Source organism: Plectropomus leopardus, chromosome 17, assembly GCF_008729295.1.
Source record: "Plectropomus leopardus isolate mb chromosome 17, YSFRI_Pleo_2.0, whole genome shotgun sequence".
Taxonomy (NCBI): domain Eukaryota; kingdom Metazoa; phylum Chordata; class Actinopteri; order Perciformes; family Serranidae; genus Plectropomus; species Plectropomus leopardus.
The window spans coordinates 2,191,095-2,206,749 of record NC_056479.1 but is presented as its reverse complement, the minus strand read 5'-3'; the positions used below and the strand labels follow the sequence as shown (position 1 = coordinate 2,206,749).

Below are 15,655 nucleotides of genomic sequence, written 5' to 3'. Positions count from 1 at the left end.
GTGCGGTGGCTGCAATAGAATAAAGCTACTAAAGTTTTGAACATCCATCACCACGTTTCTTGGAATGTTATCACCAAAGGAGAAAACGCAGAGCATCACTCACTGGAAACACAGTCACAATTGTGTTTTTATTTGTAGTTTGAAAATATTGCTTAAGTTTTGTGTAAATCTGTAATAAAAACTCGCCTATATATGGTCAAATAAACACACAGAGAGTGAGAGCGGAGCGATATTAGTACAGAAATGTAATTTTCCATATGTTTGTTCTTTGTTTCTGTTTTTTTTCAACACTTATCTTATACTGTGTAAACACGATGTCCAGGCAAAAGAGAGCTGACAACTTTAATTCAGCTTCTGTGAGTCAATTAATTTTTTTTTCTCAGTACCCTACATGGAAAAAGCACAGAGCAGCACTGAGGTTATGTTGCATAACTCTGTCTGAATGACTTATAAAAAAATGTAAGTAATTCCATACTGTGAACCACTGACACTATTACTGCTGTGGTCGTCCACAGGGGTTTCCTCAGGGTGATGATGCTCTGGTCACGTAGCACTTACGTATCTGCATGTGAGTATCCTCACGTACACTCGCTGTGTAAATTGGGTTTTTAAGACCTCAGCTCTGTCTCACAGGCGACATCCCATTCTTTTGTAACTAACTGCATTCCAATACCTATACTACCATACTATTTAGCATGTAAGAGATTTAGTATGTCCCACTACATGAAATGCAGTATGAAAAAAATACCAAGATGTTCTATGACATCTGGTCTGACTTTGCAGATTTTCAAGCCTGCTTGCTTTTATTATTCTAGCCCACAATCCTCTGCGGTGGAAGATGCATCACATCCACTGAGTTTATGTCAACTTATTTTACTGTTGTGAATATATAGTGTTAAAATCCAAAATGTATGCAGCTATACCTTAAAAGTTTAACATCATAAAGAAAGAACAGCAGAGCTTTCAGAGTAGACCTTCGTCTGAGGCGAGCTCGGATATGTGAGCAAGAGGGTCGAAGTTTAAGGCGCAGTGTAGTGAAGAAATAGTATGCCCCAGTTGTGTGCATACAGCATGAATCAGTACATACTTTAAAGGGGCAGATGCAGTACACAAAGTAAAGAGACAAAGTAAGACATTTGAAACACACCCTAAGAATGCATTTGAAGACACAAGCCTTCACATCAGCTTGTAACAGAAATGTTGTTCCTGTATCATAACATGTCTGAACAGGTATGTCTCTCCAGAAGGCAGCTGCCAAGAGCAGAAGGGAGCTCTTATGCCGCAGTCATGTGAGCTCAGAAGGTTGGAGTGTCAGAGATTCTGAGTCGGGAAGTGGTTCTTCTGACTTGGTTGTGTTCACAGGCTTTAAGCCTAGAATTTTTTAATGCTTAGAGAGTGTAAACAAGAGGCTGATAACTGAATTGTTATTATTCTTATTCTTATTATTATTCTTATTATTATTATTATTATTATTATTATTATTATTATTATTATTATTATTATCACTGAATTATTTTTAAAAGCAAAACAAAAAAATATGTTTTTATGAAAGCAAATAACAAACAAGAAAATGAACCATAATTCTAAAAATGTAATTATGATAATAATTGTGGACTATTTCTTACCTATCTTTCACCCTACCTTTTTTTCTAAATCTGTTCATTTCTTGCAGATTGTGGACTATTTCTTACCAAGTTGCTCATTGCCTTTTTTTCCTCCATGTTTTTGAAAGAAATGAATGAGGGTTAATCAATATTTTTCTTAATTGGAGTTTTAACTGAAGAACATGCAATTTTACCTCATAAAATGTAGTTGGTTTTTTTTGCGCTTTGATCATAATGCAGCTGTTTAAATGGGGTGATCATATATATAAAAATCTTCATATACAGTCTATGGTCATCCCAGTTTGACCTCGATTTAGCGACTATTTGCCTATAAGACAATACTGAGGGTTTAGAAAACCCAACAGTTTCAACATCACCGTTCAGCCTGACCGCACATGTAAAACATCCTCCCATTGGATGAAACTCTGCGTCAGTAGTGTTGAAAGCTGCGCTCTGATTGAACAGAGCCGCTGAGGCATCGCCCCTGTCTGCTGTCCTCCTGTCCTCTCTCTCTCTCTCCATCTCTTGCCTTTTTACGACAGTAGCTTCCTGCATCTCTGTGGACTCACTGCGTCTAGCAACAGTTTGGTGAGTTTATTTTTAAGTTTTTATTTTTTTAAAACATGAGCTAATACGCTGACAGACTGTCTCATACTCCTTTCAGACAGAGTTTATTAGTCTAACTTTTCTTATTACATCCTTAAAAAGCATTTTACGTCATGCTAATTGAATTACTCATTATAACTTATTCTTTAATCCACAAAATATAACTTTTTCACAGTAAAGCAGCGTGAAAAATGAAGTCGTTTTCCCTGAAGTTAAAGTTCTGGAACTGTCTGTACAAGTTAAAGTCCTTCAGAGGGCTTGGCAAGGACGCGGAAGTGCCGTCATGACGAGCTGCGACATAGTATTACCGCAGATATTAATGTCGCTTTACAGAGCGGTACAAGCAGGAAACATTGTCGGCAAAATTCCTAAAAGTACAGCAGCCAGTTTCCAACAGGAAGTCTCAGTCTCTGTAAAGACTGGGACAGTTTGGAGTTCAGAGGGCGGACAGAGAAGCTGCTCCTCTGGAGGAAACACGCTATTTATTACAGACATTCACTCTTAGGGACTGTTTGGCGTGTTTTACGCACTTGTCGTTCTTCTTTTTTTTCTTTCTTTTTTTTGATAATTTTGGCTGTGTTCATGCATATTGCATACATTTTGTCAAGATTGCGTATTTGTGTTTAATCTGTGAATTTTCTGCTCAGCTCCTACAAGAAGTCTAAAATATACCGTGGAAACAAAATTGTTACGTTCATACTGTTAAGTGCAAAAAAATGCACCATCATCACACAAACAATTAAAATCAATCTTTGCAAGTAGGATTAGAATATATATATATATATATATATATATATATATATATATATATATATATATATATATATATATATATATTCATCTAAAAACAAAGTGGTTCATCATGAAAAAAAGGAATTTAAAAGTTAAAATTCTGACAAATAATTAATGATGTAGAATTAAGTCAATGAAAGTGTCAGGAATGATTTTGATGGAGAGCCCAAATGCAGAACAAGCATGCAGAAAAATGTGGAAACTGAAAACGAGCTTTAAATGCTGATATAAAATGTCCAAAAAACAAAGTACAAATGAAATATAATGAAAACCCAAACTGCAGTTTTTGATCCAATCAAAGCATAAAAACACACATTGCATTATTTCTGGGTGTCATTCTGGACTTTTGGAAATTTACAGTTTTCCATCTAATTTTAACCATATTTGTCATATGGAGAAACTACATGCTATTTCCACCAGGTGCACTGTCACAATCAATGCTACTGCAAATAACTGACATATCCCAGGCTGTGTGGCTATGCTTATAACTTGTAAATACAGTAAATATTATCTTTTTTCGAGGAGCACGTGAAGGCAGCATAACTTTAGCGTTGACCTGCTGAAGAACATCATCCTTGGAGCACTCTGTAATTTCTGGAACTGCTCCGACAATAGACAATGAATTGGTATTGGTATAAGATGTTATGGATGAAACCGAAGCCCCTATACCTCCAAATCAGTTCTGATTCTTCAACTAGTTCCATTTAGGACTCTTAGAACCATTGTGCTATCTAGTGAACCAGCGAGTGTCTCCACCGATTTTTGAACAGAACCATGTAATCAAGGACGTGTCAACAACTGAGGGTTCTGCTCTTTGCACAGTGGAATTTAAGAGTGAAAGATAAAGACCAGGCTTTCTCAACATTTACTTTTCAGATGTGGAGAACAGAGTGTGGAAATATTGTGGTTTGATTTTGTAAGACGGCACAATCTCCTTCTGCTTCCGACATACGCATTTATTAAGAAATCAGTCAGTATTTGTCTCTCTCTTTCTCTTCTTATCTCAATCCCAGCCAACATGACTCATGCATATCCATTTCTGGGAGCTGAGCAGAAGAAGGAGCTGAGTGATATCGCTCAGAGGATCGTAGCTCCTGGAAAAGGCATCCTGGCAGCTGATGAATCCACAGGTACGACTGCAGCAGACAAAGGACCATTCTCACTTTGTTCATCCAGTTCAGCTTCACAGTGATCATATTAAAAACTGTGAAAAAAATCTATCTGGTGGGTATGTGATGTTTAGAATTGAAGAAAAGGATTTTCATAAAATATCTTAATCCCCTCAAATTAAAGTAATTGCTGAAAATATAAAAGCTCATGCAATGTATTCAGTCTTCCGTTTTTGTGCCTGCTAACCATGTGGCAACCTCCGGGGCTGAAAAATTAATGTGGAGGTGCCAAAAACTGTAGTTCCTCTAATATCTACTTGAGGCTCCCAGAGTGGTTTTCTGATTGTTGGGGCCTAAAAAATCCCTTATTTCAGTGGCAACTTTTCAGATTAATTTCATTGCATGTTGTGATATTTATAGTTGTCTTAAGGGCTCTGTGGCAGTGACAACCAAGGCCAGAGGCATTATGTTTTTGGGTTGTCTGTCTGTCGCCCATCTGTCTGTCCATCTGTCCATCCGCCCATCCACCCATTCACCTATTCTCATGAACACAATATCTCAAGAGGACCGTGAGAAATTTTTTTCTAATTCAGTGTGATATCTCAAAAAGGCTTTTAGATAATTCCTCAAATTAGGCACAAACATCCACTCAAGAATGAACTAATTTGACCTGGTGTTTACAGGTCAGAAGTCAAGGCCACAGTGGCCTTGTCCGTCCTATTTGTGATGTCTCAAGAACACCTTGAGGGAGTTTCTTTCAAATTTAGCACAAACTTACTTGGACTCAATAATGAACTGATTAGAAATTGGTGGTCAAAGGTCAAGGTCAGTGTGACCTTACATCTGTCCCATTCTTATAACCTCAATATCTCAAGAACACCTTGAGGCAAGTTCTTCAAATTTGGTACAAATGTTCACTTGGACTCAAAAATGAACTGATTAGATTTTACAGTCAAAACATGTTTTTGGCCATAACTCAAAAATTCATATTCTCAAATTTTACACAAATGTTTAAGAGGATATAATGATGAAGCTGAGGAGGTCAAAGGTCGACTGTGACATCATAATGTTCTGCAAAAACACTTTCCTGGACATTACTTAAGGTCATAAGTCAGGAACAGAAGGGGAGACATTTGGTCAGCTACTGAATTGGTGACACTGATCTTGGATGCCCACCTTGAAACTGTGCTGATTTTAGAGATCCTCTGTGCTGCCACAGGGAAGATGTGTGTAAAGCATTTACCAGTCTCCCTGACTGGTAAATTGCCCAATTTGTAATGCAGGCTCTCTGTTAAAAACCTGCAATGCAACTCTACCCACCTTCTCTGTGTCTCCTGACACCTCCAGGCAGCATGGCCAAGCGCTTTCAGAGCATCAACGCTGAGAACACGGAGGAGAACAGGAGGCTTTACCGACAGCTCCTCTTCACCGCCGATGATCAGGTCAACCCCTGCATCGGCGGCGTCATCTTCTTCCACGAGACGCTCTACCAGAAGACAGACAATGGCAAGCTCTTCCCCCAGCTGATCAAAGAGAAGGGCATGGTGGTGGGCATCAAGGTGGACAAGGGTGTGGTTCCCCTTGCAGGCACCAACGGAGAGACCACTACTCAAGGTACACAGGGACTCCTTACTACAATGAGGGCAGAAAAAAACTGGTGTCACACGATAGATTTGTTGTTCTGGAAGAATGAATTAAATTAGCAAATGTTATCTAAGGTACTGATTAATGACTGGCTTTGTTGTCATCAGGACATAAAATGCTACAGATTTCACTCACTGACACCAGGACGAAGAAAAGCTTTCGAAATTAAAATGCATTTGAAATGTGAGCATGAATCACACAGAAGGGCTTGTTTTATATACTACTGCTGAGTTGCAGCTAAATGGTTCAACTTTTTTTTTTTTTTAAATGTATTTTCTGCCTGTTATGCCTTAGCACCAGAGGCTTTATGTTTCGGGTTGTTTGTGTATTCATACGTCTGTGAATGCAATATCTCAAAAACGGCTTGAGGGAATTCCTTCAGATTTACCACAAACGTCCATTTAGGCTCAACAATGAACTGATTAGATTTGGTGGTCATAGATCAAAAGTCAAGTCATTGTCACCTGGTCCATCTAGTTCTGGAGTATGTGATATCTCATGAAGGCCTTTATGGAATTTCCTCAAATTTGGCACAAACGTCTCCTTAGACTTAAGGGTAAAGTAACAAGTTTTGGTAGTCAAAGGTCAATGGCCTTGCGTTTGTCTCATTCTAGTAAACACAATATCTCAAAAAGGCCTTTAGGAAATTACCTTAAATTTGGCACCAACAACCATTTGGACTCAACTATGATCTGATTAGCTTTTGGTGAGCATAGGTCAAAGATCAAGGTTACTGTGACTAGGTTTGTCTCTTTGGTATGAAGCGATATCTCAAGAAGGGCTTAAGGGAATTTCCTCAAATATGGCACAAAGTCCACTTGAATTTAAGGATGAACTGCTGGTGGTCAAGGTCACTACTATCTTGCGTCTGTCTCATTACTGTAAATGTGATATCACAAAAAGGCCTTTATTATACTTCCGCAACTTTGGCACAAACGACCATTAAGACTATGATCTGATCAGATTTTGATGGTCCCAGGTCAAAGGTCAAGGTCAGTGTGTCTTGGTTTGTTTCTTTCTAGAGAATGCGATATCTCAACAAGGTCTTGAGGGAATTTCCTCAAATCTGGCACAAATGTCTACTTGGACCCAAGGATGAACTGATGGTGGTCAAAGGTTGATTCTGCGTCATTCTTGTCAATGTGATGTCGCAACAGACCTTGAGAAAATGTCCTTAATTTTGGCACAAATGACCACTTGGATGCAGGTAGTGGACAACATGTACTTCCCTCTGTTCTCTCTCACTGTCTGTCTTTCTCTCTCTCTCTGACCTGGGATCCCTCATCTCTTTATCGCTCTGTGGGCTGGTGGTCACGTCTCCTTTCCCCTGCAGCTGTCCTTCAGGCTATGAGCTGCACAGCAAAATTATTTCCATTCGCCTCTCTTTCCTCTCCAACCTTCAGTTGATCCAGATTCGAATATTAAACATTTTCTAAAGTCGTGTAGTTGGTGTTGGAGGTGGTTACACAAATTACCCTCGCTCCAAGCTCTTTACATAAGCCGACCTTAAAACTGACTCGCGGATCAGAAGTGCGCATTCTCAGTGACCATGGTGTAAACATTAATAATTAAACTCGCAGAGAAATGAGACATCAAATATCCTGTACACCCTGTTTACCTGCAGCTGGAACCACGGCGGCAGGAAATGAACAGCAGGGTTTTTTAAGTGCTCATAAAAGTATAATGTGATATCATAAAGGCAAGACAAGGCAGCTTTATTTGTACAGCACATTTCATACATCAGGGTAATTCAAAGTGCTTTACAGAGCAATCGAAACATAAAGGATACAGATTTACAATAAAATAATAAAGAGAAAAGATATAAAAAGTAAAATTAATTACTAAATGGTTTAGATTTTTTTTTTTTAAAAAATCAAAAATCACCATTAATAACAGCAAACGTGCAGACAGGAGGTGCAAGATAAAGAATATTATTTAAAAAGGTTTAAAAATCAAGTTTAAAAAGGATGGTGTAGGCAGTGTAAAGGAAAGTTTTAACTTTGACCTTAAAGTGGTCAGAATCAGGACTGTCTAACATCATCTGAGAGATTGTTCCAGGTTTGTGCTGAATGATAAAATGCACCATCACCATTTTTAGTTCTGACTCTTGGGCCAGTCCTAGAAGGTTCACATGTCACAAGCATGTCCAAGATATATTTGAATGTATTTGGACACTGAGCCATAGATTGACTTATAGACCAGCATCAAGATTTTAAAAGCTCTCTGAATGAAAGGTAGCCAGTGTAAGGATTTTAGAAGTGGCGTAATGTGGTCATACTTACTAGTTTCCTAGAACAGCGTGTTTTGAAATTCCCACGAACAGATCGTTGCAGTAATCTAATCTACTGGAAAATAAAGGCATGCAGGGTGAGCCTTTCAAGGTCAATAAATACTAAGTCATTAATAATGTTGGAGGTGAACTCATCTACTGGGGAAACAAACTGCTAATATGTTGTGATGGAGTTTAATTGCAGAGCAAACACAAGAGTAATTGTACTTCTGTGGAAGCTAAAAGTTCTCTCTGTAGTGCTCCTTCAGCAGTACAAATTGTCCTCGCCTTCCTCCATCGCTCAAAGCAGCCGTCTGTGCCGTGTCTCTGTCAGGTCTGGACGGGCTCTACGAGCGCTGTGCTCAGTACAAGAAGGACGGCGCCGACTTTGCCAAGTGGCGATGCGTGTTGAAGATCACCCCCACCACCCCATCCAATCTGGCCATAATGGAGAACGCCAATGTGCTGGCCCGCTATGCCAGCATCTGCCAGATGGTTAGACACACACACACGCACATACACACACACACACACACACACACACATTTAAACACAACACACATTTACATTCTGAGATGTTCAGCTTGGTTACAGAAGCCTGTTGTCTCAGTGCAGTGATGCAACTCAAACAGCCATTACACAACCATCAGGTTCCTGTCTAACTAACTGTGGAACACTCAGGAGAGGAAGTGCTATTGTCTGTTGTCATGACACCGGTTGCTATGTTTTCTACCATCCACTATTCCCCCAGCATGGCATCGTGCCCATTGTGGAGCCTGAGATTCTTCCAGACGGTGACCACAATCTGCAGCGCTGCCAGTATGTGACTGAGAAGGTGAGTGATGGAGGGAGCGGATCCAGCAGAGGAGGTCAGGGGGGGATCAGCTGTGACATATTGAGGACTATACTGAGACTGACCTTTGAAATCATTGTGGTCGCAACTGCAATTCTTACTAATGCAGGAAAGTGGCCATTACCCTGAATGTGGCTTGTTCTCCGCAATTAAAAGGTGTGCAGGCTGGCCAGCAGTCTGCTCACATGTGGTGCATATTTTCACATCTGAGCTGTCTGGATCATGTCTGATCATGTCTGCTGCTGGGGTTGAAAGTCAAGACAGATACACAAAAGGCATTTAAAAAAACAGCTGGAGTTCACTGTGAATGTACTGGAGTTTAGTGTTTCACAGCAGCCTGAAGAAACTGCAAATGCAGATTAGTTGTAAGTACAGCACCAGCCATAGTGCAGTTTCAAAGGTTTTTACATATTAAAAGAAAAAAAGCCCTGAAATATTGTCTCTTCGCAATAAAATGATAAACTTAGTAAAGAGCAGGCAGGCAGTGCACAAGCATTGCGTGTTGTCATGTTACCAGGTTAGAGCAGCCACACTAAGACCTACACACCTAATTTTCAGATCTAAACACCCATGGGTGCACAGATTTGTGCAAGTACATTTACTGTTTATACAATGTTGGTACAGGCTCTGAAAATGACAACTGCTCTAAACTGGTGTCAGTGGTTGCGCTGTTCAAAAACCAATGCACTGGACAAATGTTGACCTGATGACGGAGCTAGTTGAAAATTTAGAAATTAACCAAAGTTATTACAAGAGCTGCCCCCGAAAGCTGGAGCTTCTAATCATTGGTTGGAGACCCCTCAGTCGACTGAGACAGCTTCAAGTCGAGCATCTGTTTTGTGTTTCTCAGTGTGTAGTGTTCTTCTGGGGATGTTTTTTGACATTCGCTATCACACGTCCCACTGGTTCCCATTCAAACTGAACAACTTTAGATGGAGAAAAACAAGGAATTGCAGAATAGGAATTGAACAGCTGAATCTGATCCAATGGACATAATTCTGAGTCGGGTACAGCCCCAGTTATTCCAGTTCATCCTGAGGGAGGCGTGTCTGAACCAAAGTACCTGAAAATCTATCCAATAATTGCTTTGGTATTTCACTCTAAACCAGTTGTTCCCAATTGGTCCAGTGACAGGGTTTCATATCATGAAATGCACTGGCTTAAAACACAAAGAAATAAAACATATTGCAAGGTAAAAAAATAAATGGCATTTCAGAGTAAAAGCTCTGTGCTGGACATTCACCATATTTCAAAATAATGTGTGCTTTTTTACAAACTTGACACATTCACGAGTCCTTGTGACCCATTTTTGGATTTATGTGAAACTCCAGAGTCAATAGATTCATCTTCTGGGGATCATGAATGTGTGCTTTGTCACTTTTATCCCATTCAGGCATGTTTTATGGAGGTGAGGCTAGTACTGCCCTTCAGGGGCCCCAAAGACACATTTGCTATTCTTACACAAAGTGACTTTATATACCCACAGCAGCCGTCCTGCTGTCACACATCTGAATGTGTTTCTGCTTTATGGAGATCAGTGTTGCTCTCTGTCTTCCAGGTGTTAGCAGCTGTCTACAAGGCGCTGTCTGACCACCACGTCTATCTGGAGGGCACGCTGCTCAAACCTAACATGGTGACTGCTGGACACTCCTGCCCCACAAAGTACAGCCCTCAGGAGATCGCCATGGCAACTGTCACCGCCCTGCGCCGCACTGTGCCCCCCGCAGTGCCAGGTGAGATGGACATACACACTTCTGCACACCTGGTTATCATGAGTATACCTTATTTCCACCTGACCGTCTTCTTCTGCATCGTCCTCCCCCAGGTGTGACCTTCCTGTCTGGCGGTCAGAGTGAGGAGGAGGCCACCCTCAACCTCAACGCCATCAACCAGTGCGCCCTGCACAGGCCCTGGGCCCTCACCTTCTCCTACGGCCGTGCCCTGCAGGCCTCAGCACTGAAGGCCTGGGGAGGCAAGAAGGAGAACGGCAAGGCATGCCAGGAGGAGTACATCAAGAGAGCCCTGGTAAGGAGGGAGGAGGAGGAGGAGGAGGAGGAGGAGGAGAGAGATGAAGCAACAGACAGTAAAATTAAATAGTAGTTGTTTGACTGGTACTGTGTGTACACATTTATTGGCACAATACACAAATTGCTCATTTCTTTCATTTTCTGACAAAATTGTGTGTGTTTATTTTTAGGGAGTTATGCATTTGATTGTGTGTGTGTGTGTGTGTGTGTGTGTGTGTGTGTGTGTGTGTGTGTGTGTGCATGTCCGTACAGTACAGGACCAATAAGCCTATTATTTTGTGTACACAGGTGTTACCCCTTTTCCACCAAAATTAGTGCATGTATGCAGGTTTTTTGAAACTTGGTTAAATATTGGCTGTGGCTCAGGAGATAGAGCGGGTCATCTTTTAGTCATAAGGTTGGTGGTTTGATCCCCAGCTCCCTCAGTCAACATGTCAAAGTATCCTTGGGCAAGATACTGAACCCCAAACTTCTCCTAATGGCTGTTACATCAGTGTGTGAGTGTTTCAAAACTTACTAGCAGGTGGCACCATGTGCTGTACTCTCTGCCACCAGTGTGTGAATGTGTGTGTGAATGGGTCGATGTGACTCATATTGTGAAAGTGCATTAAGAGGTCAAAAGACTAGAAAAGCTCCATACAAGTCCTGTCCATTTATGTATCTCTTACTGATTCAGTCTCTCTTTCAGACTTGATGCAGACTAATTTGGATCGAAGTCTGAGCATGAATGCGATATCTCTAGAACGCTTTGAGGGAATTACTTCGAATTTGGCGCACTTGGTCTGAATGATGAACTGATTTGATTTTGGTGGTCAAAATCAAGATCACTGACTTTGTGTCCATCTCATTTTTATTCATGAAGCCTTCAAGGAAATTTCCCGAAAGTTTGTGCAAATGTTTGGTGGTATCAGTAATGCACTGAGCTCGAAAGATCAGCCTTTTTTTCTGCTATGCCCTGTCAGGGAGTGAGGTGAAGAACAAAGACAGGGCAACAGGGAGACAGGAAGAAAAACCACACGTGACACACAAGGAGTGAAAATACAAAATAAAACAGGAAACAGGACAAGAGAAACCAGAGACAAAAAAACAAGAAACATGGAACACAAACAGAAACAGAAACCTCCTAAACAAAGTAAAGCAAACTCAAACCAGTACATACCTCACATACTTGGAATATACTAAAGCAAAAATTTGAAGCCGTCCTCGTTGATAACACTGAGCAAATCCTACGGTTTAATGTGTGATCTCATTGATGGTGACTGTCACTGTTTTCAGATTTAAAAAAAAAAAACGTTTTACTTTACAAGTCTTTTATTTTCTTTATTGATAATTGTTTTAAGTTGAATGTTGTTTGTACCTCGGCACCACTGAAAATGAGGGTTAACCCTCAATGTGATTTCTGAGACTTTAAATAAAATGAATGAATGAATGAATGAATGAACGAATGAAGCACTGTACTATCATGGCTACATATGACTCTGGACAGACATGGATGGAAACTGTAACTTGACTGCTTTGTGGAGGCAAACAACCACACTGTAGTAATTATGGATGTTATTGTTCTTACTTATGTATTGTTCTGAAATGTATATTTATTTGTGCTGGTATATACAGTTTGTACATATTCATATCTGAATTATTACAAAAATATACAAATGGAAGAAACTACAAATCTTCACCAACAAAAGAAAAACAACAGTTATGCTTTAAACCCGCTGAAAGACAGTAGCAGTCATGAATTATAACCTAGCAATGTGAAGTCAAAAAAACCTGCTGTTTTAATGAGTACCTCTTTGCTTTGTGTTTCTCTGCAGAATAACAGCAAGGCAGCTCTGGGGAAGTACGTGTCCTCTGGGGACAAAGGAGCAGCAGCTCAGGAGTCTCTGTTTGTGGCAGACCACGCTTACTGAAGTCCACCAGGCTGCTTCTCCTCAGCGCACTTCATCCCCATTCCACCCAGTCACTCCACCCACTCACTCCATTCCTGCCCCAAAACATCCAGCTTCAACAGGCTCCCTGAGATATCCTGAGTCTCCGATTAGCAAACAATTCGACACTATTCCATCAGTGATGACAGTCTGGTTGGTATAGTTTGAGACGATGACTTTAAAATCCATTAGCCCGGTACAAACAGTCCGGCTCCATCCTCCCTTTGGCTTTGAAGTGAGTGTTACTGTGCTTCCTCATTCAGTGAGTTGTCACTTTATTTTGTGTTTGTGCACTTAAACCCAGCAGAGAGAACAACAAGAGTTCCTCTACAGAGCTGTCCTCAGTCTGCAGTTCAGTCTGAGATTTCTAACCGTGAATGATTCTGTAGTTCGTCTGCCTTCATTATTCAGCTGAACCGACTGCTGGACCGAGACTTTGTAGAGGATGCTAGAATGAATATACTGTATGGTATTAATGTTGACACTGGAAAGAGATTCACATTAAAATATTCCACAACTAATGATGTCATGTATTTATCATTTCATGGTGCAGTTCTGTAGTCTGATCCTTTACCTTTACCCTTTAAAACCTGGAGTGACATCACTTGTCTTTACAAGCATTTAAATACCTTTGAACCCAAAGCTAATTGCTGTGATTTCTTTCAAAAACATAGGGAAGAAATAGTAGAGTTAGAATTGTTTTATTTGAAAAAAAGCAAGGAAAACTGTAAATATAATGATCATAATTATGTATTCAAAATTATGCAACAAATTATTATAAGGCACTTTTCCCAAGTCAGTTTCCTGTTTGTATGTTGTTATTCTGTTTTGTTAAACATTCTTTTTTTTTTCTCTTAAAAAAAATCAGGCAATTTTTTCTAAACCTTTTAGTAATTTCTTGCTGATTTGGTGTTAATTCATTTATTTTATTTATTTTGCTCATTTACTTTGTACCAAGACAGCCAACTTGCTCAGGTTTCAAAGGGTTAATTCACATACAGTACATACACATTGAAAGCAGAGGGTGCAGCTCCAGCTTTCTTGCTAATATGGGGGTGATTTCCCATGTTCTTTTTCGAAGAGTTAATTCACATAACAGGACATACTGTACATATTGAAGGTAGAGGGTGAAGCTCCACTTACCCTCTTTTTGGCTGGAAACTGGTTTCAGCTGTCTGATTTTCCAGTTGATCGTCCATCCACCTGCTGAGGAAAGAATGCAAACACTATGAGAACAACGCGTGGGTCTCATCAGCTTTATAACTGTTCCATTTCTAATCCTCAAAAAAGTTATATTTTAACAATCAAATATAAATTGCCTCTTACAGGGTTCCTGCAGCTTAAGGCACGGTCGATTTAAGACTTTTTAATGCCACTTGGAATTGAGTTGATGGCCAATTTTCTCATTACCAAACTTAAAGAAGGATCATTTTATCTTACCTAAATGATTATTTTAACATAAAACATGACTTTTGAAAGAAAAGGTTAATCATCTACATCAAATTTTGAAAAAAAAAAAACAACCCCTTTAAGAGTGAAACACATGAAAGACAATGAACATATATTATTATAAAAGTATCTATTTAGTTTACCAACAGAAGTGGGAAATATCTGGCATTTCTGGACAGTTTTCTGTGTGTTTCTCAATCTGCACGGGAGATTCCACTAATTGGATTCCCATCGAGTCGGGTTTAAGAAAATTAATTTATTAAATTATTTCTTTCTTTATTGAAAATAGATGTTACCAATTATTTTGAGACTTTATAATGCAACATTAGAAAAAAAACCAATTCTTAAAATGCCCATGTCTGGGCATTTTGAAGACTTTTGAGAGATTTATTTAAGTCAAATTAAAATCATTTAAGGCCATATTTTTTGATTGGTGAATTCAATATCTTTTAAGACTCTAAGGATGATGCTGCTCTGTTGCCTTACAATCAACTGCAGTACGTAACATGTCAAATATATGAGCTTACATTAGTTGCAGTGGAGATCCATCTTTACAGCAACAGCTTGTTTTCCCCTTCAGTCACAGTATCAGGTGACCAATTCACAAGGTTATGACACAGTTTCTGTTTTAACAGTCCAGATTTTTCCAGACTCAAATTTCCAGAGTTCGTGTTCGATTTTTCAGCCTCTATTTGAAGTGTGTGGCACTTCAGTCCACGCTATCCGAGGCAGAAAGATGGATGATGTCTGTCAAACTCTCCCCAAAGAGGAAGTTAACTAACCACTGCCTGATTATTTCACTTTGAAAATGAAATATTATCCCCCTACCCGTTTGTCAGTTTTTGTCAGTGCTACAAATAAGAACATAAAATTGAATAAAAGTTATATAATTAAATTTCCACTGTCTGCTGAGCCTTAATTATTCACCGTGTCCATGGAGACAACAAAAAACACAGCCACAAAGTTCTCCATATGCAAAAAAATAAATAAATTAAAAATCTGTTCTGCATTTGACAAGAACATTTTTGCTAAGCTGGCTGCCTGCTCCTAATGCCCTGATTTTTTTTTTTTTTTGAAAACTCATTAAAAAGAAAGGGGATAATAGTTTGGAAATACAAATATTTTTTACGATATCTGAAAACTACTAAAATCTAACTCCATACTTAGTAGGAACTCCCAAATCTGAGCAAAATATCAACTGAATTAGCAGTAGGTTGCTATGTTAGCTATGTATCCTTTCATAAGAATCAGCCTCATCAGTTCCTCCAAACAGGAAGCCTTTTACTGCAGTCACAAATGAACTGAGGCGGGTGGCTCACATTTCTGTAAAAGCACAGAACTGCATGACTGTGACTCGTGACAGTCTCTCTAATA

General features: G+C 39.6%; 1 protein-coding gene across 1 annotated transcript; it reads left to right on the top strand.

Moving 5' to 3' along the window:
• Positions 1 to 2,120: 2,120 nt before the first annotated feature.
• LOC121956416 (fructose-bisphosphate aldolase A-like) lies at positions 2,121 to 13,353 on the top strand. Its single transcript, XM_042504609.1, has 8 exons — positions 2,121 to 2,192; positions 4,016 to 4,132; positions 5,459 to 5,725; positions 8,359 to 8,519; positions 8,776 to 8,859; positions 10,436 to 10,610; positions 10,703 to 10,902; positions 12,719 to 13,353. The coding sequence occupies exons 2-8, from the start codon at positions 4,021 to 4,023 to the stop codon at positions 12,812 to 12,814; spliced, it is 1,095 nt and encodes a 364-aa protein (XP_042360543.1). The 5' UTR covers positions 2,121 to 2,192; positions 4,016 to 4,020; the 3' UTR covers positions 12,815 to 13,353.
• Positions 13,354 to 15,655: the final 2,302 nt, after the last annotated feature.

Excerpts from the sequence above, each read along its gene's own strand:
- LOC121956416 (XM_042504609.1), top strand. The coding sequence starts at position 4,021 with ATGACTCATGCATATCCATTTCTGGGAGCTGAGCAGAAGAAGGAGCTG. Across the intron at positions 5,726-8,358 it reads CGGAGAGACCACTACTCAAG|GTCTGGACGGGCTCTACGAG; the intron begins GTACACAGGGAC and ends TGTCTCTGTCAG. Across the intron at positions 8,860-10,435 it reads GCCAGTATGTGACTGAGAAG|GTGTTAGCAGCTGTCTACAA; the intron begins GTGAGTGATGGA and ends TCTGTCTTCCAG.